This window comes from Clytia hemisphaerica, unplaced genomic scaffold, assembly GCF_902728285.1.
Source record: "Clytia hemisphaerica strain Z4C2 unplaced genomic scaffold, Clytia hemisphaerica genome assembly, whole genome shotgun sequence".
NCBI classification, from domain to species: Eukaryota; Metazoa; Cnidaria; class Hydrozoa; order Leptothecata; family Clytiidae; genus Clytia; species Clytia hemisphaerica.
This window is the reverse complement of record NW_027103260.1, coordinates 408,114-430,432: the sequence shown is the minus strand read 5'-3', so window position 1 is coordinate 430,432 and position 22,319 is coordinate 408,114. Positions and strand designations below refer to the sequence as shown.

The window sequence follows — 22,319 nt, the reverse complement described above, 5'->3', positions numbered from 1 at the left end:
ATCTAGAATTTTTTCACTTTCGTTTTCAAAAATTATAACGAGACAACAAAACAATTAAACATATTCTAAAACCTTACTATAATCAAGACATGAAAATACCTAAAAAAATTGGTTTAGTATTGGTCATTCTTAGGCTACTTCATTCTTCCTTCGTTTCGAGTGTAAAACTCCTTAAAAGTGGATGATAAAGTTGTAGTGTATGTCGATGTTTCTTTCATGACGTGTTTTTTCCATGGTCTTGGTGGAGCATCAGCGGCCAAGTTTTCAAAAAGAAAATAGTTATTCGAGCTGTGATTCTCACGGTACTTTTTCCATTTGCTGTTCTGAAAATTTGCTGCTATCTAATCTTTGAGTATTCGAAAAAACAACATAACATTAACAAACATATATATTATTACACAGAAAATAATCAAAACACCGCCGTGTCCCGACTAATCCTAGTCTGTACTCAAATCCGATGTCTATGGCTAATTTCAAAATTCATTACTGCCGTCGTAGAAACGATCAATCCCGTCCACCACTACCCAGGGTACCAGAGGCCAAGTTTTTTGCAGGGAGGTCGATATTTATTCGAGCTTTAGGCGTAGAAACTTTCGCGAGCAGAAACTTTCGCGATTTTCGCGAATTTTGGCCCTTTTCGCGAACGTAAATGTCTTTAAAAATTCTAGGAAGGGCCATTCGCGAAAGTTTATGCTCGCGAAAAATTCTTGACAAAATAGAAAATCTGTAAAACTTCAAACTTTGAATAAAATGTAACTTTTATGGCACTTTTAGCCTGCTAAAAGACTAATAAGTCAAAGGACAAATGTTTCAAGCCAACCAAAGAAGTATTTGTCCCTCGACAATTTTACGTCTTGATTCGCGAAAGTTTATGCTCGCGAAAAATATTTTTCCGTTAAATTCGCGAAAGTAAATGTCATGAATTTCGCGACTTTTCGTCCTCGTGAAAGTTTCTGCTCGCGAAAGTTTGTACGCCTAAAGTAGTCCCCACCACAAAGTCTTATTTATATTTTACGCGCGAAAATAGAGCATTTCGATTGGCTCTTTCTTAGACTAAATCCAATACGATTCACCGACGTGGTTGTGAGGAGGAGTGTTTCCAAGTGAAAGGTCAAATGTCAGAAAAAGGAAGTTGGTCTGACTGTCAGACTGTGAAGCTACAAGCACAGGTAAATATCATCACTCAATATCAAAAATTAGGAAGAGGGAACTGATACCAGTTTTGCAAAATGAAGGATAAAGTCCATGACTGTTTTCTTAGGGAAGCCATCCAAACTCAAACTTGTTGCGCTTGTGTTGCTTGTCAACACAACGGCAGAAATCGTTGAACATCAAATGTTTTAGGGGTTGGCGGGTGTAGATTGTGGATCTTCATGTGTCATTTGGGGCAGAGAAATTTTAATCAGACATATATACTGTCAACTGCTCTAACTTGGGATTATTTGACAAAACATGGCGGGACCTCCAAAAAGTCATTTTTGAGTTATTATTGAACGACGTATTAGGCCGATGAAATTTACATATGAGTTTACCGTCGTGAACTTACCCAAAAATAGATGCAGCATGATTTCATTATTCATTATTCATTATTCACAATTACAAATCACAGTCACAAATAGAAATACAGGGGTAGGGTGGACAGGCCAAAATTTTCCCCTCAATTTTTAGAAACCAAACTAATTTTATTTGAAAGTCCTTACCTTTGTGAGAAAAACGAGGGGTCATTTATTAGAATTGGTTAAGTATTCCCAAAGTTATTCCATTTTCAAAACACAAAAAAATCACCTTTTCAAAGAATCGCCTCCTTACACCACGCCAGCAAGAAATAATTTTCGGAAGCACCTAAATCGCGCCAAAAATGGCGGATGAAATCTAGTCTTCCGTGTGGCGGGGTGTGGGGAGTTTTGCTGGTGCGGTCTGAAAATCGGCCCGATGACTGTTAAACTTTAGCTTATCGCTAATGATGAATGAGCTGGAAATGATAGCTAAAAACAAATTTCACCACTAGAAAGCTGAAACCCTCAGCTTTCAGATGGTGTATGCTGCTTAAAAGAAAAAGTCCGCAATCTTGTTAAAAAATCGCAATTTCTTCTTATTTTTCAAATTCCAGACGGCCTGTAGATTTTCAAATAAAGCAGGTTGTGATAGATTGTAGCCTAACCTTACCCTGGGTTTACTAAAAAAACCGCGATTGAAAAGATGAACCAGCTCAATAGCGACAGCCATTTGTTTCGATGTGGGTCGAGAATTTTCCGGTGCCGTGGTCAGCGCTAAATCGTGTTTTCACCTTGACATTGAAAAACATGAATATAGTCGCGCGGCTGAGGTCGAAAAAAGTGGCTAGAAAATGATTTTCGTGATACACCTCTTAGATTCCACTTTTTTCGATGGAAACTCTCGAATTAGTATATGTAGATTCCAAAATCAAAAAGTTTCCACGATATTATCGTGCAAGTAACGAGTAAATGGCGATTTTTTGTGTTTCCAGGCAAAATTGCAAGGTCTGGAAATTCATGATTTTTGGGGGGTCTTCAAATTAAAAAAAGACCTATATCACATGATAGAGCTCTTCAAACTGAGCAAAAAAGTGTATTACACCAAAGTCCCAACTTCTCTAGATCAAAATTTATTGGCCTATTTGTGGTAAAAAACTGATGGAAAACAGGGAATTTCCCCACAATCTGCATTAATTTATGCAAAATTAAACACCTTTTTGACCACAAATAGGCCCATAACTTTTGATCTAGAGAAGTTGGGACTTTGGTGTAATTCACTTTTTTGCTCAGTTTGAAGAGCTCTATCATTTGATATAGGTATTTTTTAAATTTGAAAACCCCCCAAAAATCATGAATTTCCAGGCCTTCATTACGTTAGTCATATCATTCGTATGCCAGTAACACGAACTGTCAAATTACTAACTTTCAATAACGATCACTACACTAAAAGAGGTCGGCCAACGAAATCGTTACTTGACCAAGCTATGGAGTTTAAAAATGTTTCATTAAACCAATATTTTACTCTTGCCTTAAGCAAGAAAAAATAATTTTGAAGTTTTTTTTCTTTTTTGATAGCTCGACATAGAGTCGTAACTCTCTGAAGTGAATAGGCCTCATGGGCGAGAGTCATGACTATGTCCAACCTTACCCAGTAATGGGTGGTTGTAAATAAATTATTATTATTATTTGCAATTTTGCCTGGAAACGCAAAAAATCGCCAATTACTCGTTACTTGCACGATAATATCGTGGAAACTTTTTGATTTTGTAATCTACACATACTAATTCGCGAGTTTCCATTGTTTTTTTTGGAATCTAAAAGATGTATCACGAAATGAAACGTTTTTCGACCTCAGCCGCGCGACTAATATATTTGGAAAGAAAATAGATACCTGGATGCAGTTTTTTTTTACTTGTTTCCCTGATAATTCCTGATTGATTTAAAAAAAGAATGAACAGATTTGGATGATTTAAAGGTAAGTACTAATGCATTGAAGCTCATTTTTGTAAATTCTTCCTCGTTCCGCGCAAAAAATCCCGACGAGTGCGCACCCTAACAGGGGGTCACACTACTGGCTACAGGAACTGAAAGCAAGCAATTAAGGCCAATATTTTTGGTTTTTCTGAAGGACAAAAGGTATAGGAAGCTTTACTTAAAGAGGGATAAGGCTGGGACAATCTATTTAAAAGATATGGACATAAAAAGGGCACTTTTTTGGGTGATAATTAAGATTTTACTTAGAAACTTTAATTCTCTTACCCCCGTCTCGGCCCCCCCTGATATGAGCAAGGGAACCATAATGGCCACCCCTACTGAAAATTTCAGATCAAAACAAACAAAGAATTAATTCCTGTAACTCGAAGAAAATTGGAAAAAACTGGTTTTTGACTGTTTCTGATCCTAAAGTGCTATTTTTTGGTAAAAGCTATACAATTTATGTTTGGATTTCTAGAAAGCTTACCCATTCATTGTTAATACATTTTTTATTTGAAAGTAATCTCTTCATGGAATAAAAAGATATAGTCAAATCTTGTAGGGTCATTTTTCAAATTTTTTTTGCCAAATTCGATTTTCGCATTTTGCCATTTTACCCTACGCAAACGCACGTGGGAATCCTGCGTAGAGACGATTTTAACAACGATGAAGGTTGTAGTTGTAAAGAAATATAGAAATAATGAAAATTTTAGGAATTTTGAAGATAATGAAATTTTCATTCGGGTGCTTTTTAGAGATGCGGGCGGCCGACGGTAAACTCATATGTAAATTTCATCGGCCTTAAAAAAATACACCATTTCTCTTTCGCACCGAGTAGGCTTTTAAATCCTAATATAAAAAAAATCTGTTGTGGAACACAGGCGAATGTCTGGAACGAAGAAGACCAAATTAGTGCCTAAAACTCGTGCGGCGGGGAGGTCGTCTGTAGTCCGACACTTTTCTAGTCCGACAGTAAAATTTGACGAATGCGTCAGTATTCCGACAACAATTTTGTCCGCAGAAAATGAGTAAAAAAAAATGAATCGCTGAAGGAGGCACATCTTTTATAAGCAACCGCGTGCTTATAAAAATCCAAAGTTCCGACTTTGAGGTTGGGTTGGAAAAATTTTGAGAATTGAAAACCGCGAAAATTAATTCCCGCGAAATACAATTTTTTCCAATATTATCGAAAAATTTGAAAATCCCTAGGAAAATGAAAGAAATTTGTCCAAAAAAGGACAAAACCGCGAAAATTCCAGAATAGAAAAAAACGCAAAAATTAAAACCTGCGAAATGCAATTTTTCTGATATTTTTTTTTGACCGCAAAAATTAGTTCCCGCAAAAATTAGTTCCAATAAGGTAGTTCACGAGATTGGGTTTACACAAGGCAAATTTATATACTTTCTAGACTAAATATGTATTTTCCAAAAATCAAAATGTTAAAAACATAACTAAAAGTTTCATGCATTTAGGTACAATCATCAGATGTGACTAAAAACAGTATTGAAAAGAAATTTATGTACAAAAAAAATTCTGATTCATTAAAAAGTGATTAAAACATGTGATGGAAGATTATTAAAGATTCGTTAAAAGATAAAAAACAAAGATAGTAAAACTGTAGAATTCTCAAGACTCTTTCTAAACTATTATACCAAACACTACGGTTGGAAAGACTTTCTCGATAAATGTTGTCGTTACCACTCGTTACCACATGGTTACCACTCGTTACCACATGGTTACCACTCGTTACCACTACTCGTTATCTCTTTTTTAGTAAGAACGCTTGGAGAAAAAAATTCAAGGGGGTCCATTCGGTGGTCCATATTGGTGGTCCATATCGGGCGTCCACGTTTTGTCTTCTCCCCCCATTCTTATCTGATTTTCCAATGGCATATTGGTGGCCGCCACTTTCGTTTGGTTTGGGAACGCAAACTACCGATGTCTAAATTTTTCAATATGTGTCCCTGCACGCGATTTGGAGCACATTGAAAATGGGCCGATCCTTAAAAAGCCGAAATTTTGGCCGATATGGACCGGTCTGGACCGTTCCTGGCCGAATTTGGCCGATGTTGACCGATCTGGGCCAATCTAGGCCGATCTTAGCTGAGCCATGTTTCTTAATCTTTTCTCTAAACAAAGGCCGATCTAGACCGGTCCAAATCGGCCAAGTTCGGCCAAGTCCGGTCTGAAAACAAACAAGCAAATCTTTTTCGTATGACGGTATTTTTTTGTTTACAATTTCGAGTGCCTAAAAACTTTCGAATCTTTTTGTTAAGTGTTCGAATGAACTCCAGAGAACGTTCAAATGTTTTGAAAAGTCTCTGACTCTTAAACAAAAGCAAAAGGAAAAGTACCACAACAGAAGCAAGAAGGTGGAAGTATTTTTATTTTTATGTTTTCACTAGAGTGAAAACCGTCACGAGAATAATTTTTCATGAGCTAAAAATTAAGATTATAAATTATCAAGATAACTGTATTATTGGAATATCAGCAAAGGAAAAGGCAAGTAACAGTTTCTTTTTGAGAGATTAAGCTGTCGTTAGTTAAAAGGTCGAAACAACCAATTGTTCCTTTTGGTTTTGGTTTTACTTTACTAGCTGTGTATGAAATACGAAGAAAAATATTGACATGCTAGTTATAACAGGGGAGATATATGTGAATGAAACAGGGATGTCTAAATAAACTAACGAAGGGACACAGTGCAATTCTATTCTAAGGAGGATTTCTAATAATCTTTTCTAAATGGATTCATAAGAGCGAGTGAGTCAAGGTTATGAAATACAGGGGAGTATGTCATTTACGACGAAAAAACTGTTTGAAAACAATTTTGCTTATAATCAGTATTTCGGCTTCCGTAAAACGTTCTGGGCCGGACCATATCGGCCTAGACCGGTCTTACATTGGCCGAACATCACTGTTTTTGTTTTATCAGGTTTGTAACTTAACAAAACCGGACCTGGCCGTTATTGGCCGATCCAGACCGGACTTGGCCGATCCGAACCGGACCTGGCCGAACTAGGCCGGTTTTGGCCGTAGAATTACTTGGCCGATCCTGGCCGATCTTGAATGTGCTCTAAATCGCTTGCAGCGACACATATCTCCAGAACTAACAAATTTTTTGAAATTCTGTAAAAAAGTCCAAGCTCTTACAGTAAATAGTTTAGCTATGTTCTGTGAAAAAATCATAACCATCAGTGAAATACTCGTTCATCTATTTAAGATCGAAGACAACAATTTGTAAAGAAAAAAAATCTTGAGCACAAAAAATACTTTCTTGAACACTTTTTTAACTTTTATAGACTTACCTTCCCCAAACATTGAAGAAGCCTCTACTAATTAAAGTAAATGAGGGAAGATAAGATAAAACCTTAAAATCAACCAGGATTTACAACCTTTCATCCAAAGCAAAAAGACATGCTTTTCTCGCCGCCATCTTGTTTTAGAATGAGAATTATTTTTTGTGCCAGTTCACATGGAAATTTAAGACACTGGCTTTGAGTCATGTGACATCTCTATTGAAAAACCCGCGCAAAATGAAATAGAATAGGGCGGTCACACTACTGGCTACAGGAACTGAAAGCAAACGATTAAGGCCAATGTTTTTGGTTTTTCTGAAGAAAAAGCCTTCCTAAGGTATAGGAAGCTTTACTGAAGGGGGCATAAGGCTGGGACTATTTATTTAAAAGATATGGGCAAAAAAGGGTGATTATTTTTTTTGGGTGATAATTAAGATTTTACTTAGAAACTATAATTCTGTTACCGCCGTCCCACCCTGTCTTGACATTAGCGAGGGAACCATGTTGGCCACCTCTCCTGAAAATTTCAGATCAAAACAAAAAAGGAATAAATTCCTGTAACTCAATGAAAATTGGAAAAGCTGGTTTTAACTGTTTCTGGTCCTAAAGTCCTATTTTTTGGCTAAAAGCTATGCAATTCATGTTTAGATTTAAAACTTACCCATTCATTGTCAATATATTTTTTTAATTTGAAAGTAATTACTTCATGGAATAAAAAGATATAGTTAAATCTTGTAGGGTCATTTTTCAAAAAGAATTTGCCTAAATCGATTTTGCATTTCGCCATTTTACCCTGCACAAACGAACGTGCTGCCCAGACTAAAGCCTCCTCACTCCAGAGGAGTGGGCTAATTTGATTGCAATCAATCTTATTGAACATTATCGTAATCAAACTAATCGATTCTCAATCGAACACAATCAAATTTTACCCAGGAATTGGCTGTTCGATTGAGACTCGAGATTGCGAGATTACATGCGATTGGTTCGATTGCAATTTTCGTTCGAACATCAATCAAACTTGTTCAATTGACACCGTCAGGCGTCAGGCTATATTTCTATTTTTCCTTTTGCTGCTGCTTAGATCTGAATCGATAACGTCAAAATTAAAAGTCGAGGAAAGTAGGATGAGAAGAAGAATTTACTTACCATTAGTCATTAGTGATTTTTTAAATCAAAATTTTAGTGTTTCAATCCCTGACTACCTTTTTACACAAATATTATTAGGCAAGTATTCAATGGCCTTGAAATTGACACGCAAAAAATTAACACACATTTTATTTGCTTCTTCAAGGACACGGCTGGTTTTAATTAAGGGGGATTTTATTAACACAAAATTTTTCAATTCGTGTCGATAAATGACTAGTAATATTTGTGTAATAAGGTTTTTTTTTAATATCATCAAAATCTTTGTAGTATAAACATAATCAGTCCAGCTTTCTTTTTGAGCTTGACTTTTTGTAAAAGAATTACCGTATTCAACAAATAAAAATAGTCAATTTAGATCAAAGAAATTTATCGTTAACTTCAATTGAAATTGATAGCAAGTTGTGGGGCTCCCAAAGTTTGTAAATTTGAATGGTGGCTTTCGTGAGCTAAATTTTGGTACCATTTTCAACTTTCCCCCAACTTGAAAATGAAGAAGAAGAAATTTACAGCATCACGATAGATTGTGTGATGTCACCCATGCGGCAAATTACATGCTTGTAATTGTGCCAAATTACATTGCTCATAATTTGTTCATTATATTGGGGCGGTGGGCAGTTTGGCAGTGGACACTATAATTCTCCAATCAGCGTCAACCATTTTGAAGAAGAACAAAAAAATTAGAAAGGGGCGTGCTAGCAGTGAAATTTCATTTGTCATGGTCTCTGTTGCAGAAATTGTGGCTCATTTGTGTTGTTAAATGCTGAGTTTATAGACGCAAAAAAACGACTTGTGTTTTAAACACTTTTGAAAAATATGTCTGTCTCCCTTAAAGTAAATTAATTTAACTGTACCAAGCATAATAAACATGGATAAATGAGGTGAATGGTCCATGATATGACGATAATGACGTTATAAGCAATACAAAAGTGATTTCTCGAATACAATAAATAGTCTACTTGAAGCATTAATGCTTTTATTTTGGAGTCTTTTGAACTGGAAGTTTTGCTATAGTTTGGTCAATACATAACACATAATCAAAGTAAAATCATAGACCCCAAAGAAAAATATTATGCTTTGATTTGAGGAAGGAACAAAAGACTTTCATATTCAGACAAAAATGTAAGGAAAGTAATTTGTTCATATAGATAAATGAGTCAAAATTTTATTTTAATTTAAAAACAATATTTTACTTTTATACCCAGGGGGGGGGGTCGGGGTCGATACTAAAATTTCAGACATCATGACTTTTAGTGACGTGGTGGTATTACAAAAAAAGCCTTAAAGCATTTTAGTACCATGTGTTATAAAATCCCAAATTAGGTGGCACTACTAGGTCTGAAAACATCAATTGTGGACACGGTTGATGTTTTTTATCCACAGTCAATCATTTTTATGGACTGTTTTTTCTTTTTCTTGACTGTTGATGCCAGGAAATAGGCAGCCAATACTTTTTATGAACTGTCGAGATTATTAAATTGACTGTCAATATCTGAGATCGACTGTCGATTTCTGAGATTGACAGTCAAGATAAAAGCTATCAACAGTCAATATCAGATATCGACAGTCAATATATCAGACATCGACAGTCAATTTAATAATCTTGACAGTTCATGAAAAGTATTGGCTGTCTATTTCCTGGCATCAACAGTCAAGAAAAAGAAAAAACTGTCCATAAAAATGATTGACTGTGGATAAAAAACATCAACCGTGTCCACAATTGATGTTTTCAGACCTAGTAGTAGTGTGGGGTCTTCAAGAAATTTAAGAAAAATTTTAGTACATGAGTACTAAAAATCACCAAATTTTAGGAAATGTAACTATTAACCGAGCATTTTAGGAAAAATGAATAAGATTTAAACACCCCTGTGTCACAAATTAAGCAAAAATTTTGTCCCCGGTGGTAAAATACCCTTGAATTTTAGCCCCACTCAAAATTCCATTTTTAAAAATTTCACTCCATCATCCAACAGTTCTGCTTTCTGGAATAAATTTTTTTTTCATAGTTGAATGCTTTGTTTTTGTAAAGAACCATGGATAACTGGATAGAAAAGAAATGATAAGCTGTTAAATAATTAGAGATGAAAAATAACCAATCAATCTTTGCAATAACTAAAGTAGAGCAGAGCAAAAGTGTCTTGACTGTTTCTGAGTTTTTATCTAGAATGGATAGAGATAGATCAGGTTCATTGACAGCTTAAATAACCAGAGTTGGCATTTTGTTGAAAGTCCAAAGACCTGCATTCTCCGAACTGAATTCCAAAATAAGCCTTATTTAGGTGGTCACTATGCTAAAATGTCAAATAAATAAATTTTAGTACATGTGTACTAAAATTCCTTTTTCCAAAACTAGGTGGGGTATGTCAAAAATCGTCAAAAAACCTTTTAGTACTCATATATGTCTTGGATTTTAGTACCGACCCCCCCCTCTGTTATACCTACACTGTTAAAACCTCCTCAAGCGCTTGATAAACAGTATGAAAAATTTTAAAAATGAGTGTCAATTTTTCTTATTCTTTCCAAATCGGTACCGTAAGTTGATCTAATGTCAGTGCCTTATTATTTGAATAAATGCTCGGTGCTCATTAAATGTTTTAGATTTTAGAAGGGGTGTTACTCAAAGGGGGGCGTTTAAAAGAAAGTGGCGTTTATTGAATAATTTATAAGAAAGGTACCACTTTAGTAATGTCAATTGGAACTTAATTTTGCCTTTTCAGTTATCATTTGAGAACAAATATATCAATATGGGATGTAGAGATTGGTAAAACTCAGTTCCAAAAGACCGGTGTAATTTAATGTTATGTCTACTGTAAGTCGCCAGCACGTGGAAAAACTTGCCGCAAATGAATGTGACAACCTCCTTTCAATGAAATATAAAGGAAAGGTTACTTATACAGTAGACCAAATTTTTGGACCTACCTTGAGGTCCTATAAATTAACCTGTGTTCGTCCGTCCGTCCGTCTGTTATCAACTTTTCTCGGGATTAAATCATAGGAATCTTTTGATTTTTGGTACAAAGGTGCAAAATGGTGGTGGACAAAATGTGACGGAACTCGATTTTCGAAAAAAAAAATTTTGGGCCAAATTTGGGCCAAAAAACGGCTAAAAAACAGGTTTTTTGGACTTAGTGAAAAATTGGATCATTAATTTTTTCTGATTGTTTGCATGAAAGTAGGGTACCAAGATGGCTCAAACAGATTTTTGCATAAAAAATTTGTTGGCTCAAAAAACGCATGTTTATCTATAAGAATCACTTGTAATAAGCATACATCAATGTTCTTAGTCAAATTACTTCAATGTTTTTTTTGCTCATGAGGGCGTACTTTTGTAGAATATGTGTGTTTAGACAGGAAATTTGGGTTGCTTAGCGTGTTTTTATAAAAAAAACTGGCCAAATTCGATATTTTTTTATAAGCACATTATCAATTACTTAGATATTAGCTTTTCTCGAGATTGGCTCTTTCATTCTTTATGATTTATTGCACAAACATGCATAACTATAAACCCTCGAATTTGGCGGAGCTCGATTTTTCGAAAAAGAATTTTTGGGGTAAATTTCAGCTAAAAAACAGCCAAAAAAGGGTTCTTATGACTTTGTGAAATATTGGATCATTGTTTTTTTCTGATTTTTTGCATGAAAGTAGGTAAAAGATGGCTCAAGCAGATATTTGTAAAAAAAGAATTTTTCAGCTCAAAAACGCATCTTTATCTATAAGAATCACTATTAATAAGCATACATCAATGTTCTTAGCCAAATTACTCAATTTTTTGATGAGATAGATGTTTGTTTTTGCTCACAAATTCTTGAATATGAAAGAATATTTCAAGAGCACGAAATTTTGGTTTCTAAACGTTTTTTTTATAAGAAACAAACGACTTATTTTAATAGATCGTCACTATTTGTGTTCTGAGTGATTGTTTAATGGTCACGTCACGTAGATATCAATTATAAATGTGTTAAATGCATAACATTGAATTCTATTTATTCATAACAACAGACAGATGGACATGGGTTAATTTATAGCGTCTCCAAGGTAGGTCCAAAAATTGAAAAATTTAATTGTTTGACAAAATTTGGGATTTGTAGCATCAATTATGGAATGCAAAAGTTATTTTTGTATGTTTTCATGTTAATAAAATTGAAACTTCTTATTTGGCCCACCTTAGATTTCCACTACTAAACTGCAAAAAAACTTGCATCAGTGGAGACAACAAGCACAGCCCTCAAATAAGTGACCTGGCTGGTCATTGAAATACAAAGTTAAATCAAAACAAGCCTGATTTGCAAAATTTTTGTGTTGCAAAATGTATATCTTCTCATCATAAAGGTGATGTCATACATAATTATGTTTAATATCATTATGAAATTTAAGATTACACCTCCACCAGCCATGGATAAACATCTGAATTCCCGTCATCTTAAAACCTGTGATTTTGCATGATTTTTTACTATCCAACCATGTTATTTTATTTACCTGCAATTCTGTTGCCAAAAATTCTTTGGGCAGCAAATATCAGATTCTAAAATGAGTAAAGCTGCGAGCAGATCTACATAGTTCTTGCACTGTTTTATTTGTTTTGTAATTTTGCTACTTTGATTGGTCAGGCAATGGCTATGCAAGTTCCCCTCCACTTGTGCAAGTTACCAGATTTCACAGAATGGCTTCACACAAAGCTACAAAATGAATTAATTATATCTTTGAGTTTCTTGGTTTACTGTAGTGCCACCCCATTTTAGGGAAGTAGTATTTTAGTACACCATGTACTAGACCTTGTGGTGAAATTTTGACACAAAGACCACCTTATTTTGTTCTTTTCAGGACAAGTTTTGTCTTCTTGGGACCTTTTTCTCACCAATTGCTGATTTTTTGCAACATAAAATTCATTTTTCAAATTAATACTTTTCAATATGTTACTTAATGAATTCAGCAAGCATTTTGATGACATTCCATTGCCTGCAAAATGATTGAACTTCTTCAATCAAGAATTTTTTTTTTTGAAAAATAACAAATAATTTCAAAAAAGATTCAAAAGATAATTAAAATTACTCATTACTAAGTACCAAAACCCCCCTTGTTAATTTAGTGCAGTAATTATCTTTTTGTTGAATAATTAACCAGAAATTTACAACAATTCTCACCTGTTTTCTTTGTAAGAAGAAGTTTGGCAATCTACAGAATTGTTGTGGCTGTATGCACTTGAACATGTTTCTTAGCTTCTTGAATCTTCTTTCTTAGCTTCTTGAATCTTCTTTCCTATTAGACTTAAAACAAATGTAAAACAAGAAAAAATGAGCTTAACACTAGAAGATGAAATTGTCATCAGTACCCGACAAGATGATCCAATCACTTTAGCTCTGTTAGATGATTTGCCACCTATAGAAACAGAGAACGAGGTCGACAACAATTCCAGTGATGGCATTGTGGCAATACCAACACTAGATGTTGATGATGTTGGTGAATCATCAGATTCTGGTGATGATGACTCAAGTATGACATTTTAACAATTTGTTAGAAACTCTTATGTTTTTTTTAATAACCCAACTCTGATCAATTTCTTTCAAACAGTAAGCCGTTTTTAAGGCTTTGTTATGATAAATTTGATTATTGGCCAATGGTCCACTTAACTTAAGTCTGAAAGGAGTATTGTAATGAATTCCTTTGGTAAAAAATCACAAACTTTCTATCAAAATTCTATGTTGAAAAAATTGCCTAATTATTTACAAGTAAAAAATTCATTCATAAAAGCTCTATACAAAGAAATCGATAAAAACGTAAATGATGCATATAAAATTATTCTTTAGGGTATATTCAAGTAATGCCATTTCTGAAAAGTTGTATCTGTTTTGTTTCTAGTTGATTGTTCAGTGACGGCCCCATGGTAGCTATGAATAAATATTCCTTTTCATCTGGTTCCTTTAATCTATTCCATAAGTTAAGGAATAAGGATATCATGAACCTACTTAGAGGAAGATTTGCAAAAAGGGGAAACTATCATGTATTTTCTCTCGAAATTTGCCAAATTATAAAGTACAGACTGTCCATTTTGACAGATTCATCTTGGAAAACGATTATCTTTAGATAAACATAAACAACTTTAACAGATTTAAATCAAGCTGTGCATTATTACAACAATTCATTTTTTGATAGAGTGATCTGTTTTTTTCTTCATAGATGTGCCAATTAGTCTATCAAGAAACAAGCCAGTCGTTATTGAAGATGATATTTCAAATGATTTTGTTGTAAAAGGCTCGTGTGAAATCAATTTTGGTCAATTCGTCGATACAGACAAACAGGACGCTCAAAATCTTGAAAAAGGTACCATTTTGGAAGTTTGTGATTCAGATGTTAGCCAAATGGAGTCCGATGCTGTTTTAGAAGCGAAAATCCTTACAAGAATGGACACTGTTGATGAAAATGCTCCAGAAATGTCATCAACTGTTGAAGGAGTATCTGAAACAAACATCAGTGTAGTAAGAGCTTCTTTGGTTGACAAAGATCCAGTAATATCGACCCCAACCCCAGAGACAAGTGAATTAAATCCTGTTCAAAATATCAATGAGGATTCCACTCCTACTGAAGCCACAATCATTGAAACAAATATAATTCAAAATGCTGAAGATGATGTTAAAGTTACATCAGAAACACCGAATATTGACAACAATGCTGATCAATCATCCATAGAAAATCCTTCACCACGCAGTAAAGTGAATTTCAATTTAACACCTTCAATATCTGTAAGTAGGGACGAAGATGAGGAAGAAATGTTACCCAGTATTGGCCAAAACATGGCTATCACAACACCTGAAACTCAAACATCTAGCAATGGAAACACCACAGAAATTCAATCTGAAGATTCTCCAAAGCTGGCTCCACCAAGTCCTAAGAAGAAGTCACCCGGCAAAAAGAGATTGCACTCTAAAAACGAAGATATCTTAAATAACTATGATATCATAGATCGAACTGAAGCTAAAAAACTTCAAAAAGAATCCAATGCATTTTCATTTGCCAATGTTTTTGGTAGGTTCAAAAAGGCTTTTGGAGTGATTGAGGAACATCCTCCTCCAAGGCAACATTTGACAGATTCTGGCAGACACAGACAATTTCAATCCAGCACTGTTGTGAACCTATCAGTGGAACAAACCAAATCTGGTGAAGCGATGCAGGTAATTTGAATTTTCTTGATAATTTGTTGTACCGAACTCTAGAAAAAGACTAGATTATAGCAATGTAAAGTTGTAAAATTTACCTTAGATAGATTGTACATTATCTCAACAAGCGAGCTGATGTTGTGAAAAATGTTGATATTCAAAAATAATTTACAGCTGTCCGATTCCATTCTTTATTTTAGACCTCGAAAGTTTTCTTCTGTCAGAAAATTGTTCATCAGATTCTTAGCTGAATATGATTTTTTGAATATCATTGATTCATTGTATAGGTGATCACTATAGCTCCACGAAAGGACAAGCCACACCAACATCAAAGCGAAGGCGATGATAATACAGATGGCAAAATGGTGGTCTATGTCGATGAGTTGGATGATGACTATCTCGAGATAGGTGAGAATTTTTTTTAAATATCATGATAATGATGTTCTATCCAGATCTATAAAACGATGCTTAAATTTCAACAATCAATGTGAAAAGCTTAACCAGCCAAACTATTTTGAACAAGCTCAAAACCTTGAAAAAATTATCCAAAATATCGTCCCCAGTGGAAATTTATCCTCTAATTTTTGTCACTGCTGAAAATAATCCAATAAAAAAATCTGGTAACTACAAAGATTTTCTGACTTGAAAACAATGGAATTCGAATCCCCAGCCATAAAAAAATATGGGAATATCAATCCCCATCCAGTTTCATTATTTTTACCTCCCCTGGCTTAAAAATCCTATCGGGTCTGTGAGAAGGAGGTGTATTAAGCAGTTTGAACATTGAAAGTTGAAATACTTAGCTCTGCTCTGGTCCGCGATTACTTATAATAACATCTCGAAGATTTATCAAAACCGCTGTACAGACTATTGCAGCAACTTACATCTTATCGGTAGACATAGATCTGTATCTTATGTATCCAATACACAAATTTTCTGTCAACAGATTCTTATAAAAAAAGTCACGAAAAAACGCCGGATAAAGCTCTGATTGGTTGAGACATGCAAAGATTTAACTCATTTTGAAAAAAATATTCTTATGTGCGCAATAATCATCCAATCAGAGCGTTTTCTCGTGACTTTTTTACATGAATCTGCTTATAGGAAATATGTGTTTTCTGATTTTTGCTAGAAGACTTTACGATCCTCCTTCTCCTCTCCCTCTACTTGTCAACAATATTGCTTATAAAGAACTATACGTCATTTTTTGTAGACCAAGCAGACGGTGGAGAAAGCGACGCTGAATCCGATGGATCTAGCATATTTGGTGATGATGATGTTGCTGGTGATGGTGAAAGTGTAGATGTCGGTGAAGACATTGTTGGAACTCTTCACGCTGACCAGAATATTTCTCCTGCAACAACCAAAGGAGAATTAGATCATACTGACGCCCTATTCAAGACCAATTCAATGTATAGTTTAGTTGATGACGATAGCAAGAAGCCTGCAGCACCTGTGACTGGAGTCAGCCTTAAAACATCGCAAACCTTTTCAACGGATAGAGGTAAGTTAGGCTAGGCTGGATATCCATGCTGCAAATAACTAATTCAATGTCATTAGTTAACAGTCTGTTCTCCCTAAATGTTGGAAAAAGCCAGTATCATCCAATTCTTACTTTGGTGTAAATTTTGATTGATCAGTTGGTAAAGCTATAGACTAGTAAACTAGTCGTTGAAAGCAGACCCATATACAAAAAATCAAGCTCCAAATAAAAAGAATCGAAGGGGTGAAGTTGCGTCTCTTTTCTGAATTTCAACGACTAGAAGCTACTTCCTCAAAAAACGTTATTTAATTTTACAACTTTTTTTTAGGTTGTTGAGAAACCATCCAACTTTTTTGACTAAATGATATTTCATAGTAACATTGAACATGGGAACATATAAATAAATGAGAATTTCTAAAAACGTAAGAAACAGAAAGAAAAATAAATGCAATCCCGCACGGGTCAGACATACAGAAATCTGTATGTCTCTCCTTACGATTTTAGGTGAAGAAAAAAAGGCGTTGGAAGTTATTTTCCTTTTCTCTCACTCGTGCTGAATATTTAATTAGTGTTTACACTATTTGATTGACAGTTTTATTATAAGGTTATAAGTAATAACCGACTAGTTTACTAGACTAGTAGAGCTATCTTTCAGATTTTGAAAACCTCATTTGATAGATCTAACAAAAATGTTTCTCAAAGTAACCTAATTTACTAAGTCTTAGTAACATGTGTAAAATTGACCTAGTCTACTAAACCTCTGCAAAATTGGTCTCACGAGTTTGTCAGGTCCTTTTCACACTTTTTAACATCTCAGTGCTATAAAAAGTTTCAAATTACTACTCCTAGATCTTCAAGGAAATTCCCTATGGAACTCACTACAAAAGCCATCTATTTTGTACCATTTTGTTTTTTTTGTACCCTCAAAAATCCATGAAATCGAAATGAAAATAAGTAGAGAAATTTCCAATGTTTATATTCAATATAGATTTGCGTAAACCTTCGGATAAAGATCGCCGTCCAACCTTTGGAGGAATGGGATTCAAATCGTTCACGTTACCACTCAGTGATTTTGGTTCGTCAAGAAAGTCCAATTCACCGGTAAGTTCCAACCAGTATTTTCGAAAAATTTGAAGAATTTATTTGACGGTTTCGGTAGTGGAAAACGAAGAAGGAACTTAAAACAGTTTGATGTAAATTTAACGAAGGCATTTTACTTTGTTTAAATTATTTCTCGATCATGAAAAGGTGGCGAAACTTATCATTATTCTGATAAATCACTTTGACATGTGAAAATGTACTGTAAATAGAATTTACGGAGCAAAATTGAAACGTAACCACTCATACCATACTCGTGGTTGCCCCATAGCTTTTAAAAGTCTCCTCCACAAAACCATGAACTTTTATGCTCACAATATCTGAGTAGATTCTCATTACTCCTCGCACGGCACGCATTCTCTTAAGAAGTTCGTAGGTCCGTTAGAGGATGTATACTAAAGTTTCTCTTTATCGGCAGAGTGGATGACTATGCCACATTTTTCATTCTTCCGTCTATCACTTTCGTATTCCTTCTTACGTTCCTGAGTAGGCAACGCAAAACTATTTCAAATGGATAAAATCTGTATTTAAGCAAAATGTATGTGATCCATTGTACTTGGAGAAAACGTAGGAAAGATTTGTCATTGTTTTTATAACAGAATTCAATCTTTATCAGCTTTTGATTCATATCCCTAAAATTTCCAGATAATCCCTCTTTTTTTGAGAGACGATTCATTTAGCATAGATAACATCATCTACGCATATGTGGTAAAAAGTTTATCGAAAAAATCCTAAAGAAGCTGATCGAACATCTCGAAGGACTGAATTATTAGTATATTTTTGGGGAGTTGGGAGAGTTAGCTAATTGAAGATTTTTTAAGTTCGTTTAGCGGTTATTGGATTGGAATATTTATAAAACTTGGATCTAAAATGGATATTACTATCTATGGTGAACACTTCAGTTGGTAGCCTATACTAGACGTCACGTTTTTTTTTCTACGCCGTAACGTCTATTCCACTTGGCGACTTTTTTAGAATGTTTTGAGCCCAGATTTCCGGGCTCCGATTTTTTGACGTCACTTTAAACTTTTGAAGCTCTTGCAGTAGCCAAAATATCGAATATGCGTCAGAACACTTGAAAGGCTTCTATTTTACGAAAACCATCAAAGTGGAACTCACCAAGAAACGGAATCAAAAATCCCATTTTTTGGTGAGGTGCTTGCTATTCAGTTTTATATTATTTGTATTATGCAGTCTTTACAATAGTATATTTCATTCACATAATTAACCATTATAGCAATTAAGTATGCAAGCTTGATTAGCTCAATAGCCTATACTACCTGTGCACAAAGGTTATCGAGCTTTAGAAAAAGTACAACCTTTCTATTTTACTAGTTTTAGTGATAGCATCAATACCGATGCTACTCTATTATTATTAACGATGTTATCATCCGTTAGACAAAGGGATGGTAAAAGTGGGATATGCACTGTATGGCGGAAAAAATATTGGCGGTAGTGTTACATAGGATCAAACGTCCGTCAAACTACCGGCTGTAAACTCTTTTAGGCAAAAAAAAAAACGTTTGCAAATTTACTTTTGAGTTTGTGGTTATTTTTATAATGATAGTGATTTCTCTTAGGCTAAATCATAATCGAGATGTATTATAGCTCTTGTTTTCTCATTTAGTTGTTGCAAAGCCTAGGTCTATAAACTTCATGCTGTAGAAGATGTTGACGTGAACTTCTCGTTTGACCTTCAGACATGCAAGATGCAATTTTTCCCATGTTTACATTACACATGAGCTTGATCATATAACATGATTTTATCGATCTTTTGTAAAGCCCTTGCAACATTCTTTATATATATTTTTATTGAAATCATCATCGGATTGATTTTTAGATGTTTAGTTGAAGTTTTTTTATAGAGTATTATTCACTTGTCAGCAAAAGAAAACAGAAAATTACCACTGGATTGAAGCTTTCTCACAAACTTGTGTTTTTTTATTTCCACAATTTTCCTTATTTATTATTCTGTTCTTTTATAATCTACCAAACGGATATCGCTACTTGTGGAATAGATTAATGATATTAGTTCAGCTTTGGTGCTAGATGTCATTTAGTCAAGATCTCATGTTGTTTGTTGTTATAAGACAAAATATTTTGTTGTGATTTGGCATGCGTTAGTTTTGATTGTGTTTTTTTTAAGCATGGTTGATTAGCTTGAATGAAACGCCAGAAGAAAAAAGATTAAGATTGAAGAATTATTGAATATTCATACACACTTTTACTGACATCAAAGTTACTTTTAATTGACTTAGAGAGTTCTTAGTAGATATTGGGTGGCACTCATCCCAAGAGTAGAGTTCAGATTTTGATCCTGGGGCTATGCCGAATTTTTTACCTTATTGTTAGTACAATTTAGTAGAAATACAAAATGTTACCAAAACTTTCACCGAGGGCACCACGTCGAAGACGTTGGAGTCTAGAGAGTCCTGCGTTGCAATCACCATTCACCAATAATTTCGATATGGCAACTTCTAGTCATAAAATGTTAACGTTGCCTTTGATGCGAAGCTTCCAAAGTAAGGTAGGTATCATCTATCAATGAAGTCATCAATTTTCGATTCAATAAGATTTCCTGTCTTTTTCTTGCTGAAACAATGAAAGTTTATTGCTAGTTATTCGTTGGACGATCAGATTGATAATAGTTTATTTTAACCATTCATTGCTTTTTCAGAGTGAACCTTTCGTGTTGTTAACTGATGGTTATCCAACACACCTGCCGTCCTTTCCCTCGGACCGACGTTCCCTCATCGCATTGGAACTTTATACCACGGAACGAACGTTCGTTCGAGGATTGGAAATCATTGTTTTGGTGAGTGAGTGTACATACAGTAAAGTCTCTTTAACTCGAACTACTATAACTCGAATGTTTTCTTAACTCGGACAAGTTTTCTTTACTCCTTATCTCAAAATTTCATTAACTCAAACAGATTTGTGTTCCCGTGGGTGTTCGAGTTATGGAGACTCAACTGCAATAAGGTTTTCGCTAAGGTTTTGACCTCGTATTACTCTTTAATCATTAATACTGAGTAATCCTACTGATTAATATTGGAGTAACCCTGCTAAAACAAACATACCGTTGGATTTCGGAGTTGGAATAGTAAACAAATCTTGAACAAATGATTGTTAGGCCTTACATGTATAGGACTATTTTTAATTAGTCGTCAAGCTCTAGACTTTCGAATATAGAATCTCTCAATGTATCAAGCTATTCATTTTAAAATTGAAATGAATCTGCAGGATTCTCTTAACAAGCTGTCCTTATTATTAAACCATTTATTCACTCCAATTATAGCTCTTCAAACGAAAGATTTCAATGAACAATATACTAGATGCAAAGGATATCAAATCGATCTTTGCCAACATTGACGAGTAAGTCAATTCCAATAATATTTCCCTTAAAATGATTGGGAAAGAAGATGCGCATTTCTCTCTTCCAAAATGATATTTAAAGGGTAGAAACGAAGAACGAAGGAACGTTGCTTATATCCGCTAAAGAGCGAAACGGGTCAAATTTGTTGCATTACACACATTCTCTTTTATCAATACAATCAATAATGATATATAGGAAGACTTTGAAGGTTATGCACTTGGTTTGAATGGTTGCAGAATATCTCTAAACTGGGACGTAGGCGCAGTGGTATAGTGGTTATCATCCTTGACTCCCGCCTGGGAGGCCCTAGTTCGATACCCACCGTGTCTCTACGATTCACTTGGCAAGTGAATATACCTTCGCCCGGGTCAACCTATACCATGTGAGGAGAATTGGGTACCATTACTCTGATACAAGAGTGTGGGTAGATTAGACAAACATTGTGACGTGCCGTGGCACTTATAAGGTTCGGCCTCGCGTGAGCATCGCTCTCCCAGTGTCGTTCGAGTGTCATGGTTTACGCCATGGCTTGGCAGCTCGCGTCTGTCAAGTCGCAGTGTCTGTCAGCGCCGTGATTCCTATACTCCTTCGTGGGTAGGACCCATCCCGAATGCATTCGGAGGGCTCGTATCTATCTATCTCTAAACTCGTCATTTTATATATTTTATGTTCGTCACTTATATTCTTGGACCGGATAACTTTATGACTTCATAAATCTTTATTGCGTTCATTGTTATCTATAATGATTTGTATTTTCAGGATCCTGGAAATCAACCGCGACATATTAGAAGAAATCTTCGAACGAATCAGTGATTGGTCAGACGAACAATGTATCGGTGATATTTTCATCAACCATGTATGTGAATTTCTTTTGACAGTGCCACGAGTATATGCACACGAATTGGTTGTTTAGTTATTCAATTTAAGTGTGCAATCAGTATAGTAGGCCCGACTGGTGACAAAATTCATAAAAATCATGCAAATTTGGAACAGCATAAGTCTAATTTTACGGTTCATAGCTCAAAATTCGGAAGTTTCGCGGAATTTAATTTCATTTTGAGAGAATATTTTGTTTACAGTATGGCCTTTTTTGCCCTGATAAATTTTAGGGGTGATTTTTTAAATCCTGAGAATATTCTAGTTTCGTGGAATTTGATTTCGCGGATTTGTCAAAAAAATTCGAAATTAAATTATAAATTCCGTGAAAATTTCTTCCTTTAATGTAAAATGACTACCCAGAAAAAAAATAAGGTCAGTTTTCAAGCGATTTATGACCGAAATGAAGGGGAAATCACCATGCA

General features: G+C 34.8%; 1 protein-coding gene across 1 annotated transcript in view; it reads left to right on the top strand.

Annotated features, from left to right (window-relative positions):
- Positions 1 to 1,127: 1,127 nt before the first annotated feature.
- Positions 1,128 to 22,319, top strand: part of LOC136798956 (uncharacterized) — a 35,255-nt gene continuing 14,063 nt past the window's right edge. Inside the window, exons 1-9 of the mRNA XM_067055644.1 lie at positions 1,128 to 1,169; positions 13,174 to 13,400; positions 14,085 to 15,076; positions 15,349 to 15,469; positions 16,275 to 16,565; positions 17,533 to 17,645; positions 20,320 to 20,457; positions 20,941 to 21,017; positions 21,778 to 21,874. Coding sequence (XP_066911745.1) covers positions 13,202 to 13,400; positions 14,085 to 15,076; positions 15,349 to 15,469; positions 16,275 to 16,565; positions 17,533 to 17,645; positions 20,320 to 20,457; positions 20,941 to 21,017; positions 21,778 to 21,874 — 2,028 coding nt within the window. The 5' untranslated portion in view covers positions 1,128 to 1,169; positions 13,174 to 13,201. The remainder of the gene's footprint in view (positions 1,170 to 13,173; positions 13,401 to 14,084; positions 15,077 to 15,348; positions 15,470 to 16,274; positions 16,566 to 17,532; positions 17,646 to 20,319; positions 20,458 to 20,940; positions 21,018 to 21,777; positions 21,875 to 22,319) is intronic.